The 14,488-nt window shown below is 42.3% G+C and overlaps 2 protein-coding genes across 4 annotated transcripts; both read left to right on the top strand.

The window, feature by feature from the left end:
• The first annotated feature begins 128 nt into the window (after positions 1–128).
• LOC311270073 (transitional endoplasmic reticulum ATPase) lies at positions 129–10,426 on the top strand. 3 transcript variants are annotated; one of them, XM_084374716.1, is made up of 18 exons: positions 129–335; positions 1,132–1,243; positions 1,327–1,499; positions 3,258–3,400; positions 3,653–3,783; positions 4,125–4,256; positions 4,663–4,765; positions 4,959–5,092; positions 5,300–5,435; positions 5,563–5,675; positions 6,106–6,270; positions 6,415–6,537; positions 6,630–6,842; positions 7,314–7,492; positions 7,586–7,715; positions 9,215–9,373; positions 9,713–9,864; positions 9,961–10,426. In XM_084374716.1, exons 3-18 carry the CDS (start codon positions 1,447–1,449, stop codon positions 10,064–10,066), a joined length of 2,172 nt encoding a protein of 723 aa, XP_084230842.1. In that variant the 5' UTR covers positions 129–335; positions 1,132–1,243; positions 1,327–1,446; the 3' UTR covers positions 10,067–10,426. The 3 variants fall into 3 exon arrangements, with proteins under 3 accessions (XP_084230842.1, XP_084230843.1, XP_084230841.1); XM_084374717.1 differs by lacking the exon at positions 129–335 and adding an exon at positions 486–810 and having other exon boundaries at positions 1,139–1,243; XM_084374715.1 differs by lacking the exon at positions 129–335 and adding an exon at positions 486–810.
• A 604-nt stretch (positions 10,427–11,030) lies between these two features.
• ndufb7 (NADH:ubiquinone oxidoreductase subunit B7) lies at positions 11,031–14,424 on the top strand. Its single transcript, XM_084365764.1, has 3 exons — positions 11,031–11,296; positions 13,429–13,597; positions 14,256–14,424. Exons 1-3 carry the CDS (start codon positions 11,185–11,187, stop codon positions 14,341–14,343), a joined length of 369 nt encoding a protein of 122 aa, XP_084221890.1. The 5' UTR covers positions 11,031–11,184; the 3' UTR covers positions 14,344–14,424.
• The last annotated feature ends 64 nt before the right edge of the window (positions 14,425–14,488 follow it).

Here is a 14,488-nt window from a genome sequence, read left to right as displayed (position 1 = left end):
GTGTGTGTGAACATGTGTTTCAACAGTGTGTGTGTAAGGGAGGGAATCCAATCAGGGGTTTGGAGCAGCTGGGTCACACCAGCAGCTCCCTTCAGTCACCACGACAGGGAGTCGAAGGAGGAGAGACCACGCTGCGTTTTAGAAAAGATAAGACTTATCCGGATGATCTTTTGGAAAATAGGCGCGATACAGGATTTATTTTGACCTATAAATGTTTCACAGTAAGCGTGGAAGTGTTCTCCATGACCAGCGAGGCACTTGTCCCAGCATCTGCTGGTTAGAAGCAGGGGGAGGAGGAAATATCACGCTATATCTGTCCTGGGACTCTCTCCAAGGTAAGTGCTTGGGATCTGTGATTGTGTGTGTGTGTGTGTGTGTGTGTGTGTGTGTGTGTGTGTGTGTGTGTGTGTGTGTGTGTGTGTGTGTGTGTGCGCGCGCGCGCACGATGGGGTTACAAATAAGACAGGGCAGCAGACGGCCATATTTATACCTCCACTGATAAACAGACAGGGTGCAGCTCCCACAAACATGGTGGTTCAAGGCAGAGGGAAAACAAGAGACTGAGACTCTCTGCTGGGAGCTTCTGGGCTCCAGGAAGACCAAAACCACACCAGGGCAGATCAGATCAGGCACAAGCTGAAACCTTTGGCACTGATCACAGCAGAAATACAAGACCATACAAGATCAGGTCCCGAGTATACCACAGTAAACAACTGCAGAGGACAGGGAGGGACCAGACCTGAAAATTGAGGATATCTGAAATCTGACGAGACAAAGGAGAGCAGTCATGCCAGGTTCAGGAGGAGCAGAGTGAGTGAAACAGCTGCATGTGTACAGTATGTGTGCATGGGCGTGCGTATGCTTAAAATCATGCATATTTGAACCTGCTGTACAATGTTTTATTGGCGTATTTTGCATGTGCGTGTCATAAAAAATGTGCTACTAAAATCATACTTGCATTAAACTCAAAACTTTTGATTAGATATTTTTTCAAATGTTTACAGACTGATATAGTTGCTACGTGCAGTACCAAAGAGAGTCTAAATACAGATCAGTGTCACATGAGGAAATCAGAGCTACTAGTGCAGGGCCTGCATGTTAGAGAGTCATAATGTGTCCCTTGTCTGGAAGCCCAAAGGGAGAAGATTTCTCCACTGCCATTCTGAAACAGAAACACAGACCCAACAGACTGATTGTGGATGAAGCTCTAAATGAAGACAGCAGCATCGTCAGCCTGTCACAGGTCTGCATGTGTGTGTGTAAATATATATATCCGGGTCATGTGTGTATTTCCTCTGAGATCTGTGGGTGTGTGTGTTTCACTAGAATAAGACAGAGGAGCTGCAGCTCTTCCGGGGGGACACAGTGGTGTTGAGAGGGAGGAAGCGTCGGCAAACGGTGTGTATCGTCCTGACTGATGACACCTGTGGGGAGGAACGCATCCGCATGAATCGTGTGACGCGTAACAACCTGCGTGTCCGGCTTGGTGATGTCATCAGGTAGATCTCACACCTGTGTTTAGTGGTGGAGGAGGTGTTTAGATCCTTTACTTAAGTATCAGTACACTGTAAGAATACTACTTTATGGGTAAAAAGCCTTATTTAAGTAGAAGTATGATCAGAAAAATGCACTGTTTGAAGAAGTCAAAGTGCAGTAAAATGTTCCCTGTCAGTATTTTACTATTATATCTGATATTTTTGGATTAATATTACTGCTGCGTTAATGTGTGTGCTACATTTTACTGCTGTCAATGTTCAAATTGCATTCATTTGGCTCTGGTGCAGCATGCAAAAAAGTAGAAAAGTAACTTCTCATGTCATCTCATAAGATGACATGAGATAAGATGACATGAGATGAGACAACATGAGATGAGGTGACATGAGATAAGATGAGATGACATGAGAAAATATGGCATGAGATGACATGAGATGAGGTGACATGAGATGAGATGACACGAGGTGACATGAGATGAGATGACATGAGATGACATGCGATGAGACGAGATAAAATGACATGAGATAAGATGGCATGAGATGAGGTGACGTGACATGAGATGAGATAATATGACATGAGATAAGATGGCATGAGATGAGATAATTGTTTATTAACTAACTAACCCACAATGGGGAAATTTGTATTGTCACAGCAGCAAAAGGGATAGCAAATATGAGATGACATGAGATAAGATGACATGCCATCTCATAAGATGACATGGGATGAGATAACATGAGATGACATGACATAAGATGACATGAGATGACATGAGATGAGACGAGACGAGATAAGATGACATGAGATGAGACAACATGAGATGAGACCAGATAAGATGACATGAGATGACATGAGATGAGACGAGACGAGATAAGATGACATGAGATGAGACAACATGAGATGAGACGAGATGAGACGAGACGAGATAAGATGACATGAGATGAGACAACATGAGATGAGACCAGATAAGATGACATGAGATGACATGAGATGAGACGAGACGAGATAAGATGAGATGAGATAAGATGACATGAGATGACATGAGATGAGACCAGATAAGATGACATGAGATGACATGAGATGAGACCAGATAAGATGACATGAGATGACATGAGATGAGACGAGACGAGATAAGATGAGATGAGATAAGATGACATGAGATGACATGAGATGAGACGAGACGAGATAAGATGACATGAGATGAGACAACATGAGATGAGACGAGATGAGATGAGATAAGATGACATGAGATGAGACGAGACGAGATAAGATGACATGAGAAGAAATAACATGAGATGGCATGAGATGAGGTGACAGGAGATGAGATGACACAAGGTGACATTAGATGAGATAACATGAGATAATATGACATGAGATAACATGGCATGAGATGAGATAATTGTTTATTAACTAACTAACCGACAACGGGGAAATTTGTATTGTCACAGCAGCAAAAGGGATAGCAAATATAGAGAACATTAATAAAAACAGAAATAACAAACAAGCAAAAAAATATAAGTAAAAAAGCAGTAAGAACAATATAAACAATATAAATAAGAAACAACGCTCAGCAAAAATATTTACACCATTGCACAGTAAAGAGTTAGTACCTCAACTATGAACTGAAGAACAGCACTTGAGTAAATGTACTTGGATACATTCCACCACTGCCTGTTTCTTTGTGTTACGTATGAGGTTAGGAAATATTAATTGTGGAATTGTCAGGAATAATCCATAAATTTTTGATGGTGCCTGTCTCATCACAGTATTCATGCGTGCCCTGACATCAAGTATGGGAAAAAGATCCACATCCTCCCTATAGATGACACCATTGAGGGTCTGACGGGAAACCTCTTTGAGGTTTTTCTCAAACCGTACTTTCTGGAGGCTTACCGGCCCATACATAAAGGTACTGCAACGCCTCTGCTACTGATGTTGATACAGTGAAGCAGCTACATTCATAGCATTACCTCTCCAATGATATTACTACCAGGTGTGACAGCCGATTTTTGCTCATATCAGCGTGTTTGTACTTATGTCATCACCTCAACACCATCCACAACACAGCCAGGTGCTCCTGTATGTAGTAACTTTTCTTTTTTCTTTTCTTTTCTTTTCTTTTCTTTTCTTTTCTTTTCTTTTCTCTTCTCTGTGTTTCCAGATGACATCTTCTTGGTGAGGGGCAGCATGAGGGCGGTGGAGTTCAAGGTGATGGACACCGACCCGGACCCTCACTGCATCGTTGCCCCAGACACTGTCATCTACTGCGAGGGAGAGCCAATCAAAAGAGAGGTCGGTGAGAGATTCATGAGCCTCTGGACTGGTTAATTCAGAGGCAGCATTAGCAGGACACGTAGTTAATATCAGGAAGAATTGCTGGTGCAACAACATGCTGGGAATGTTCACAATTACTCGCTTGTGTCTTTCTGTAGACTGAGTTGTAAGATTATTGTGTTTAAATCATAAAAATGGTGCAAGAAAAACCCTACATGCTGTTGAAACCAATCAGGATGGATCCATGGATTCTTGTTGTTTATATTGTTACCCATGCTAACCGTACTGGCAACAGGTATGAGTGCCATGACTGATAATAAATCATCCAGATGTGACTCTTGCACATTTGCCTGTGACAGGACGAGGAGGAGAGCCTCAATGACATCGGCTACGACGACATCGGAGGCTGTCGGAAGCAGCTGGCCCAAATCAAAGAGATGGTGGAGCTTCCTCTCAGACACCCCGGCCTTTTCAAGGCTATTGGAGTCAAGGTGTCACACACACACACGCAAACCCTTACGAAAATCTCCCATTTGAAATTTGCTTTTTCACAATCACAATTTCACATTTGAACGAAAATTTTAACGTGTGAAAAGAAAATAATGTCATATGTCGCTTTTTTCACGTGATTGAAAATGTCCACATGTAAATTTTACATTTTCACATGTGAATCACATTCATTCAGATGTGGCTGACTTTTTCACGTGTGGAAACAGAAAAAGGCACATGAAATCACTAAATTATTTTATTTTCTTTTTTTTTCAAAAACATGAATTCCCAATTGCATACATTTTCAGGTGTGATTGCCTATTTTTACATGTGATTGGCTTTTTCATCTGGATCAGAATTTCCACATATGGAAACAGCATCCACTCATAACCTGGTGTTCTCTCTCAGCCCCCCAGAGGGATCCTGCTGTACGGCCCTGCAGGGACAGGGAAGACCCTGGTCGCCCGAGCTGTGGCCAACGAAACTGGTGCCTTCTTCTTCCTCATCAATGGTAAGGTTTTTTTCTTTGCTCACATAGTGGCACTGTGTTGAGGAAGAGTGAAACCCCTGCTCCAGCAAAGTCAAAAACTGAAAATAAAGTACATAGAACCTGATTGTGAATTCTTATTTACCCACTGGTTCTCTTATTTGTAGATCTGAGTAGGAGAAAATATGCTTTAGATGCTCTGCATTATTCTGTGAAGGTCCTGAGATCATGAGTAAGCTGGCCGGAGAGTCAGAGAGCAACCTAAGAAAAGCGTTTGAGGAGGCGGAGAAAAACGCTCCGGCCATCATCTTTATTGATGAGCTGGACGCCATCGCTCCCAAGAGAGAGAAGGTAAACAATATCAGTCAAGTCAATCAATCACGTTTATTTGTCGCATCCAATCATATAAAGTACACTCAGAGGGAAATGTATTAGATTTTATATCTATTTATATATCAATAGGGAACAAGTACAAAATGTCTGTTTCTGCTGTATAGGGTCAATGTAACTTTGTGTGTGTGTGTGTGTGTGTGTGTGTGTGTGTGTGTGTGTGTGTAGACCCATGGTGAAGTGGAGAGGCGTATAGTATCACAGCTCCTCACCCTGATGGACGGCCTGAAGCAAAGAGCTCATGTGGTTGTAATGGCAGCCACAAACCGACCAAACAGCGTGGACTCTGCTCTGAGACGCTTCGGTCAAGAAACACACACACAGACACATACACATACACACACACACACACACACACACACACACACACAACACAAAGAAAGCACACAAAACATGCATACATTTTCAAGTATGGTGATGTCTCTCTCCAGGCAGGTTCGACCGGGAGATTGACATTGGAATCCCTGATTCGACCGGCAGACTTGAGATCCTGCAGATTCACACCAAAAACATGAAACTGGCTGGCGACATCGACCTGGAGAGGGTGAGGAAGTGCAGCAGCCTCGGTCCAAAGAACATAAAAAATATGTCATAATTAAAGGTTTAACATTTATTAAAGAAAAAATAGTAGGCAACTATCTTGATAATCAACTAACTGTTTTATGTCATACTTTGAAGGGGCACGATGTAGTTTTGGAGAAGAAATTAAAAGTCAGAATTTTGATATTTACAATATTAGTGAGGTAATAATACAAACTCACAAATAATTATCTTTTCCATAACTGAATAAACAAGCTGTTCTCAGAGGAAAATGTGGTCCCCAGAACCCTTTAAGGTCAGTTTGTTTATTCAGTCACGAAAATGAAGAGAGTTTGTTTATTTAGTTTTTTTAGGCATAAAAATGTCCTGATACACACCGCTGTGCTGTTTAATAAATTCATATCAATGTCCCTGAGGTATTTAACATGTCTCAGATCGCCGCAGAGACCCACGGTCACGTAGGCGCCGACCTGGCTGCTCTGTGCTCAGAAGCTGCTCTGCAGGCCATCCGCAAAAAGATGACCCTCATAGACCTGGAGGACGAATCCATCGACGCCGACCTGCTTAACTCACTGGCCGTCACCATGGATGACTTCCAAGTACACACACACACGCACACACACACACACACAACACACACACACACATACACACAAACAGACGTTTGCTCTTCTAGGCTGTACTCTATTAGTCCCTCAAAGAACAATGTCTCCTTTCCCTGACCCCACCATGCCCTCCCTCAGTGGGCACTGAGTCAGAGTAACCCATCGGCTCTGAGAGAGACCTGTGCAGAGGTGCCTCAGGTGAGCTGGCAGGACATCGGAGGACTGGATGAGGTCAAGAGAGAACTGCAAGAGCTCGTCCAGGTGGAAGAAACACTCATACAACTGGACTCTGCATGAACCTGCAAACACAAGTGCCATCAATAATCCATCGATGTTCCTCTCGCTCTCCTCAGTACCCTGTCGAGTATCCGGACAAGTTCCTGAAGTTTGGAATGACTCCCTCTCGTGGAGTGCTGTTCTACGGCCCTCCGGGCTGTGGGAAGACCCTGCTGGCTAAGGCCATCGCCAACGAGTGCCAAGCAAACTTTGTGTCCATCAAAGGACCCGAGATGCTCACCATGTGGTTCGGAGAATCAGAGGCCAATGTCAGGGACGTGTTTGATAAGGTGAGAACAGGAGCCTAGTCTTCCACCAATAATCATTTAATAGCCCAATCAGAATAAAAATGCCTCAGTTGAAGAGACTAATCTGATTTGGCTCGATGGCACCGATGTCACTGATGCTCTGTGGATGGGTACTGGTGATGTTTTGGGCGGTTTTAATCACCTGCTGTAGAGCCTTCCTGTCCTGGGTCGTGCACGAACCATACCAGTTTGTAATGTTTCCAGTCAGAATGTTTTCTATTGCTCCTCTGTAAAAGTTGACCAGAATATGGCTCCAGAATTTAGCCCCCCTAAGTTTCTGAAGGAAGTAGAGCCTGGGAGTGCACTCATGGGTGGACAGTGTGAACAGGAGGGAGCTGAGCACACTCTCTAATCTCTAATCAGAATGATTTCAACTGGATAGAAGAAATATTGTCCATGTAAACATAGCTACGGTAACCCTACTAACCCTTTTGGCCTCTTCTCTGCCTACAGGCCAGACAGGCAGCCCCCTGCATCTTGTTTTTCGACGAGCTAGACTCCATCGCCAAATCCAGAGGAGGGGGAGCTGGGGATGCAGGCGGTGCAGCTGACAGAGTCATCAACCAGATCCTCACAGAGATGGACGGCATGTCCGACAAAAAGAATGTTTTCATCATTGGTGCCACCAACAGGTACATGTGGGAAATTGTTTAATGATTGTGGTTTGAGGAGTGAAGGTGGATTCTTCTCTCTGGTCATGTCACTCTCTTTATCCGTCGCACCAGACCTGACATCATTGACGCTGCCATCCTGCGGCCGGGCCGTTTGGACCAGCTCATCTACATCCCGCTCCCAGACAAACCATCTCGCACAGCAATCCTAAATGCCAACCTACGCAAGTCCCCCGTCGCACAAGTTAGTTTTACACACACACACACACACACACACACACACACACACACACACACACACACACACACACACACACAGGTGTTGAGGTTGCAAATTGAAGAACCAACTGAACACCCCTCGTCTCACCCTCTCCTGCGGTGGCTGCTAAAAACATGACAGGCCCTCTCTAGAGCCAGTGTTCCCTGCAGAGATTTAAAAAGGCTCATTCTAAGAGGCTGAGACGCAATCTAACACGTAACGTGTGCAGACCATCTGCAGAGCAGCTGCTGCATCATTGCGCTTCCACTATAATCAATTAAACTGTCTACACCATGCGTGAGAGCAGCGCGTAAGTGGTGCGTATGTATCACAGAGATCCGCGTTACAAGCTTAAAATAGGACAGCCTTCTATTTATATTTTTTCCTGGAGGTTTGGGTCATAAACTGACAATATTTTGTTAAATTAAAGTACTTGTATGCAGGAAATAACTCTAGCTGCCCTCCACTTTTGGGTCTTGATCGTCCTGCTGGCATTTAAACTCCCCTGTACAGGGGTGTCCTATTACACAACACACCATAAAAGGGCATGCTAATCATGTAGCTACGTAGTCATGCAGCATACCCACTTAACAGGAAGAAGCTCAGCTAAAAGTACATCATTTTTACCTAAACAAAACACAACTCCAACACCAAGCAACTAAAGCAAAAGTAACAAAAACGGTGCATGCCCACAATGTTGGCTCTAGCGATCATAGTATTTCATGATAACAAGACAAACAACATGCCGTATAAAAGCTAAGACTCTACAGATTCAAGTCCAAAAACAGTTGTATTTAGATGGAATGAATACCTACAGTGAAATGAAAGAAAAAAATAATAATAATAATAAGCTCAAATTATTATAATAATAAGTTTTACCGGCTGTAACATGAGGAATCTAAAATGGCACAGATGGTGCCAACACGTGCTAAACATTTGAATATTCCGCCTAATACACCTCTACTAAAATCTCCCTAACTTTGCTCTGCTTAACTTCATTAGCATTAATCATGACAGAGGAAATGATCAGATGTTGTTCTGTGGTTTTCTAAAGGTTTGAAGCTGCAAATATTATTCCCAGACAAAATCCCCAAAACAAAAGCTCACCATCTTGTAGCCAGTAAAAAAATATATTTATATATTCTGCTGCACATCAGCTCCTCAAATGGTCCGCATATGTTACGTGTTCAAAGATGCAGAGCTTAAGTTAATGAAACGATTCTTAGTCTCAGGTGATTATAATGAGTACCTGATTATGAAAATGATATTCCATTTCTGCCCCTAAATCCTACACACAGGACCTTAAGAAACCTTCACTCCTACATTCAGCAGGTAAATGTAGTGAAGAACATAAAATCTTACATGAATAATCTGTACGTAAAAACTGTAAAATGTTTAGTTACTATGGTAACCCCAGTTCTCTGAGAATGATCCCAAATAATGTGAATCCTTCCTTTTGCATCTCCTCTCTCTCACTCCTGTAGGATGTGGACTTAGAATACCTCTCTGGCATCACGGAGGGTTTCTCCGGAGCGGACCTGACAGAGATCTGCCAGCGGGCTTGTAAGCTGGCCATCCGTGAGGCCATCGAGGCCGAGATCAAGGCTGAGCGTCAGAGGCAGAACAGACCAGGCATCCCAATGGTCAGAATGCTACTGCTGCATACTATATTGTATTGAACTGGAGGCTGATAATTGGGCCTCTCTGACTCTTTCCTCTCCTTTAACACACACACACACACACACACACACACACACACACACACATAAACACATATGCCACACTGCTCAAAGCTGTACCAGACTGTCTGTGCCTGGTACAGATAGAGACTGTGGAAGATAAAAACGTTCCCTAAAGGGCGGCTGTGTGTTTTGTAACCATCAGCCTTTGGACTGGGAACACACACACACACACACGCACGGATGGAGACTGTGTTGTTTCTCCTTGAAGTCTCCATAATGTGTTTTCTCTGTTGTCTGCAGGACGAAGACTTTGATCCAGTCCCGGAGATCAGGAAGGACCACTTTGAAGAGGCGATGCGATTTGCTCGTCGCTCCGTCAGTGACAACGACATCCGCAAATACGAAATGTTTGCTCAAACTCTGCAGCAGAGCCGAGGTTTTGGAAACTTTAGGTACGAATATTCAAGTACAAGACGTGTCACTACAGAACATGTTGTGATTTCTTCAGGATACGTTCAAGAATCATTCCTTTTAATTTCTCCACCTAGGTTCCCTTCTGATACTGGTACTCGGTCTGGAGGCCAGGGGTCGGGCTCTGGATCAGGGAGGCCAGGCCTGTACAGAGACGAAGGCAATGATGATCTCTATCAGTGACCCATTTAGTGCCCTCTCCCACTGCTGTGCTTGGCTTCCTTTGAGAAAATGGAAACAGAAGAATAATGGGGAAATATTGTAATAACAAGGAGTAGTTTGAAGACTCTTAACAAAACAGGAAATAACAAAAAAGGAAAAATGTCTGTCTATTATTTATGATATGTTGTTGAATTGTTTCAATGTGAAAACCAGTACACTTGTAAGACAGTGTCCCTGAGACAGAAAATGATTGTGTCAACCATCGTAACATCAAATCTTTGGGTTTTCACACTCTGTAATCTGATTGCACTATGAAAATGATGTAAGTTGTGTGTATGTGAGTTTATAATGTGATAATTAAATTTCATTTGTAAGCCTTAATGATCACTCTGGCAAGGTTTATCTTTGAATGCTGAATGCAACATTTTTGTACGTGTGGCTTGGAGTGCTCTTACATAGAAAAGAGCCATCATTAATGTTACTTGCAGCATCTGTGCTTTTCTTACTATGATGAGTCAAAATGTCTGTTGTGATGACGGGCGATTTGATTGAACACAAATAGTCTATATATGCATCATGTAGGCACAATATAAACGGAATAATCTGTGTTAAGACTTGATTTGATGGATCGAAGCTCCTCACAAATCACACAAAAATAAATGTTCCCTCATACACCTCATATTATTTTTGTAGTATTTTTGTTATTTCACTGTGGACAATTTTCACTTTTCCGTTTTACTGTATATATTAGACCCTGAGGACCAGGAGCCCTGGTGGTACAGTAACCCACTTGGCTAGAAAATATAGAATTTGAGCTAAACTCTACTGTTTATATGTTTGCCATTATTGAATATTTACAAGTGAATCCGTAAGTAGTTTACGGTAGTAGAGTAGTTAACTAAGTTATTGGAAGCAACACCTTCCAGCGGAACCTTTGTTATTATGCGGGGGGAAGGTGTTCTCTGAAGCACCGCTCGGCTGTTTATTTCCGGTAGCAGGCGGAAGTAGAAACAGGGGGCTTGTGGAGGTGACCGAATGGCAGATAGCAGAATCGTTTTGGAAATACTAGATTAGCGTGGAGCAGAAGCAACAAACGATATAATAATTTTAGCAAGCAGCGCACAGACATCGTCGCTACCATGGGAGCTCACCTGGTCAGACGGTATATCACCGAGACAGACACCGAACCGGACCCATCGAAGAAAAATGAGTTCGACCCCGAGTTTGGCTTCCCAGAGAGGAAAGAGAGAGGTTTGTCAGCTGTCCCCTGCTCATATGAACGTGTAACCTGTAACTTCATGCTACAGTGTGTTTATAATCATCTGGATTGGAAATTATTTTCTTATAAGCCATGCTAGCACAGCTCGTCAAGCGTTAGCCTAGTTAGCTTTGCGCTAATGGCAGTAATAATACGCTGGTAAGCGCAGCAGCTAAGTGGTGTGTAAGGAGTCGAGTGTGAGGTGAGCTGGTGCCCTGCTATAGTCCATGGCCAGGTTTGTTATATTTATTAACTTAAAGCTGTTTATTAGAGCCATGGGCACTAACTTGTGTTTATATATACAAACCATTGACTCTGACATCAGTGTCATAACAATAAGAAGGTAATTGGATGGTTACTGCTGAATTTCAGATGAATTATCGTTACCTTCTCTGTAGCCTCATAAGACTTATTAGGATGACAAGATAGAAATTATCCAGCATAACACATAAGCAAAATATAATATTTCTAATATTTAAGTTAAAGGTGCAGTGTGTTGGATTTAGGGAGATGCAGAAGGCTATAGGCAGAAATGGAATATAATAATATTTATAATTATGTTTTCATTAGTGTAAAACAACACGGAAATAAATCATTGAGGTTTCGTTACCTGAGAATGAGCCATGTATATCTACAGAGGGAGCGGGTGCTTTTGCATGGTGGAGTCCTCCCCTTTGCACCGCCATGTTTCTTCAAAGCTCGGTACAGACAAACCAAACACTGGCTCTAGAGGGGGCCTTCTGAGGTTTCCCGTTTTTAGTTTTTAGGGGATTGGTATATTGTTGGTTTCAATCTGCGTCCTTCCGGCCAGATGCCACTAAATCCTACACACTGGACCTTTTAAATATTCGAATATGTACTGAGAAAACAGACAGTACAGTTTTAACAGTAATGTACAGACAAAAATCCAAGTCTTGTAATGCGTTTGTACTTATTAAGTCATAAATACTATATACAGTATGCTGCCATGCACCTACCAAAGGTGCCTAGTTGTTCCTAAAGACAAGACATCATATTGAAGATTTGTTTCAGGAGTATGTTAATACCTTGCACAGATACAGACACTAAAGTAAAATCCATCTTGAAAATGAATTTACATGTATGTCTGCTAGAGAGCCATTTAATCACGTTGTCTAAACTCTGAGTTTGTTTACAGAACATGTGGTGATTTTTGTGAATTGGGACATGTTCAGATCCATAACCTTTAAATACCTCAGAAAGTCAGAGTCATTGGACCCGTGTCAAAAATGCCACCTTTACAAATGAAGTAATGGACCATTTACAATCTAGCTGGAGTGTTTTGCATGGAAAGGCATTCAAGTCAGCTAGTAAAGCCAGTCTAATTGGCACTGTGACAGCCATTATTAGTGTTTATACTGTATGTACATGAAATCTTGTTGACTGCCTCTGTCTGGTCCTACAATGTTATGTGCTTTGACACCAAATGTTTTTGTTTTATGTTTATATCTATATTGTTGTGTCTCATTGTCAGTTGGGGCGTTGGGTCTAGAAGAGCACCTTACCTTAAATATAAAAGTAAACTAGTATAGCAATCAGTAAAGCGCATGCCTCCGCCAAGGCCCAACAGTCCTCTTTAATTCAATCAAGCCTAATCCAGTATCAAATAAAACATATTTAAATCGCTGTATCCAGATTTTGAATTTGGATTCTATTTCTTTTTATTTTCTTTCTTTCTATATTAGATTTATTTGTAGTCCCTCATATATATGAGGCACCTAAATATGACACTTTTTTCCCCATCAAGATCCATGCATTATTCCCTGAGAAATTAAATATCAAAAAATGCCCTCTGTTGTGTTAAAGTGAAAAAAAAAAAAACCTGGATCAGTCTCTTTATCCAGATCTACACCAAAAGTTAATGGGGTCTATTCTGGGCCGAGACACATCCTCCATCCATGTTTGGTGGAAATCCGTTCTGTAGTTTTTGTGTAATCCTGCTGACAAACCAACAAACAAATGGACAGACACAGGCGCAAAACATAACCTCCTTGTAAGAAGTAATCAGTAAAAAATTTGTATGTATTGTGAAGGATATGCAGAGCTTCTACTCTGGACAGGACTTGCATAAAAAACACCAGCCTGATCATTTGTTTCCCTTTGCCAGAGATGGTAGCAAGCCAGATGCAGATGAACTTGGCCCAGCTGCCTGTGGAGCAGAGGGACTACTGTGCCCAGTACCTCCTGACACTCATGAAGTGCAAGAGGGACAACTGGCCCAACTTCCTGGCCTGCCAGCATGAGAGACACGACTGGGACTACTGCGAACACCAGGAGTAAGTGTGTTTATAGGAGAGTAAAGGCTGGGTCGGACACAGTGAGTCTTTAAGCAGACCAACTGACTTGGTTTCACTTTGAAACCCCAGATACTTGGTGATGTTGTACAGTACTATCAGATACGTAAGTTGTTCGAAGCCATACATTATTTGTATCTAGTTCAAGTTTTTTGTCATTCTAACTATAAAAAAACAAGGCTGAAATTTAATCTGGGACCATAACAAAGCTCAGAAAACCTCGATCTAACAGGCTGGTTTCCTCTAAATAGTATGAACCATGTCTTCAAGATTGACAAACCTCTTTTACCACTAGTTCCACTTCATAGCTGCTCTGGAGCTTTCCATCGTATCGCACCATCTTCCTCAGCAGATGGAGTTGCTGAGTTGTAGGTGAATTGCAGATGTTCAAATTTCTGATTTCGTTTTAAGGACTTTCATCATTTTCCTTCTTCAGAAATTCAGACTAAACAGAAACATGGCCGAGTTTCCAAATAACATTGCATCTCACAGATTTAATTGCTTGTTAACTTGTGAGGGCACCTGAGTATATTCAAGATCCTCAGCCGTGTCAGATTTAACTTTTAAACTTAAATGCTGTCATAATGTGATTAATATACATCCACCCTTAACATCAACTGTGTCCGCCGTGTTTCTCCAGCTATGTGATGCGTATGAAGGAGTACGAGAGAGAGAGGAGGCTCCAGCTGAGGAAGAAGAGAATCGAGGCTCAGGCTGAAGCTGCGTGATCAGTACATCCTCCGATGCATCTTCTTCTCTGTATATATGTGCTGCCGTTCACAATAAACAATATTGTTTAAGCTCTACAAGCTTCAGTCTCATTCATGTCAGAACATAGTTATCCTCTGGATGACATCACCAGATACATTAGTG

The sequence above is a fragment of the Pagrus pagrus genome, assembly GCF_965226575.1.
Source record: "Pagrus pagrus genome assembly, chromosome: 2".
Lineage (NCBI taxonomy): Eukaryota > Metazoa > Chordata > Actinopteri > Spariformes > Sparidae > Pagrus > Pagrus pagrus.
Note: the sequence above shows the minus strand (reverse complement) of the source record. Positions and strands in the feature narration are given on the sequence as shown.

Coding starts and splice junctions, on each gene's coding strand:
- LOC311270073 (XM_084374715.1), top strand. CDS start 788: ATGCCAGGTTCAGGAGGAGCAGA. Junction 4,257..4,662: donor TCAAGGCTATTGGAGTCAAG/GTGTCACACACA, acceptor GTTCTCTCTCAG/CCCCCCAGAGGGATCCTGCT. Junction 5,676..6,105: donor GCGACATCGACCTGGAGAGG/GTGAGGAAGTGC, acceptor AACATGTCTCAG/ATCGCCGCAGAGACCCACGG.
- ndufb7 (XM_084365764.1), top strand. CDS start 11,185: ATGGGAGCTCACCTGGTCAGACGGTATATCACCGAGACAGACACCGAA. Junction 11,297..13,428: donor CCCAGAGAGGAAAGAGAGAG/GTTTGTCAGCTG, acceptor TCCCTTTGCCAG/AGATGGTAGCAAGCCAGATG. Junction 13,598..14,255: donor GACTACTGCGAACACCAGGA/GTAAGTGTGTTT, acceptor GTGTTTCTCCAG/CTATGTGATGCGTATGAAGG.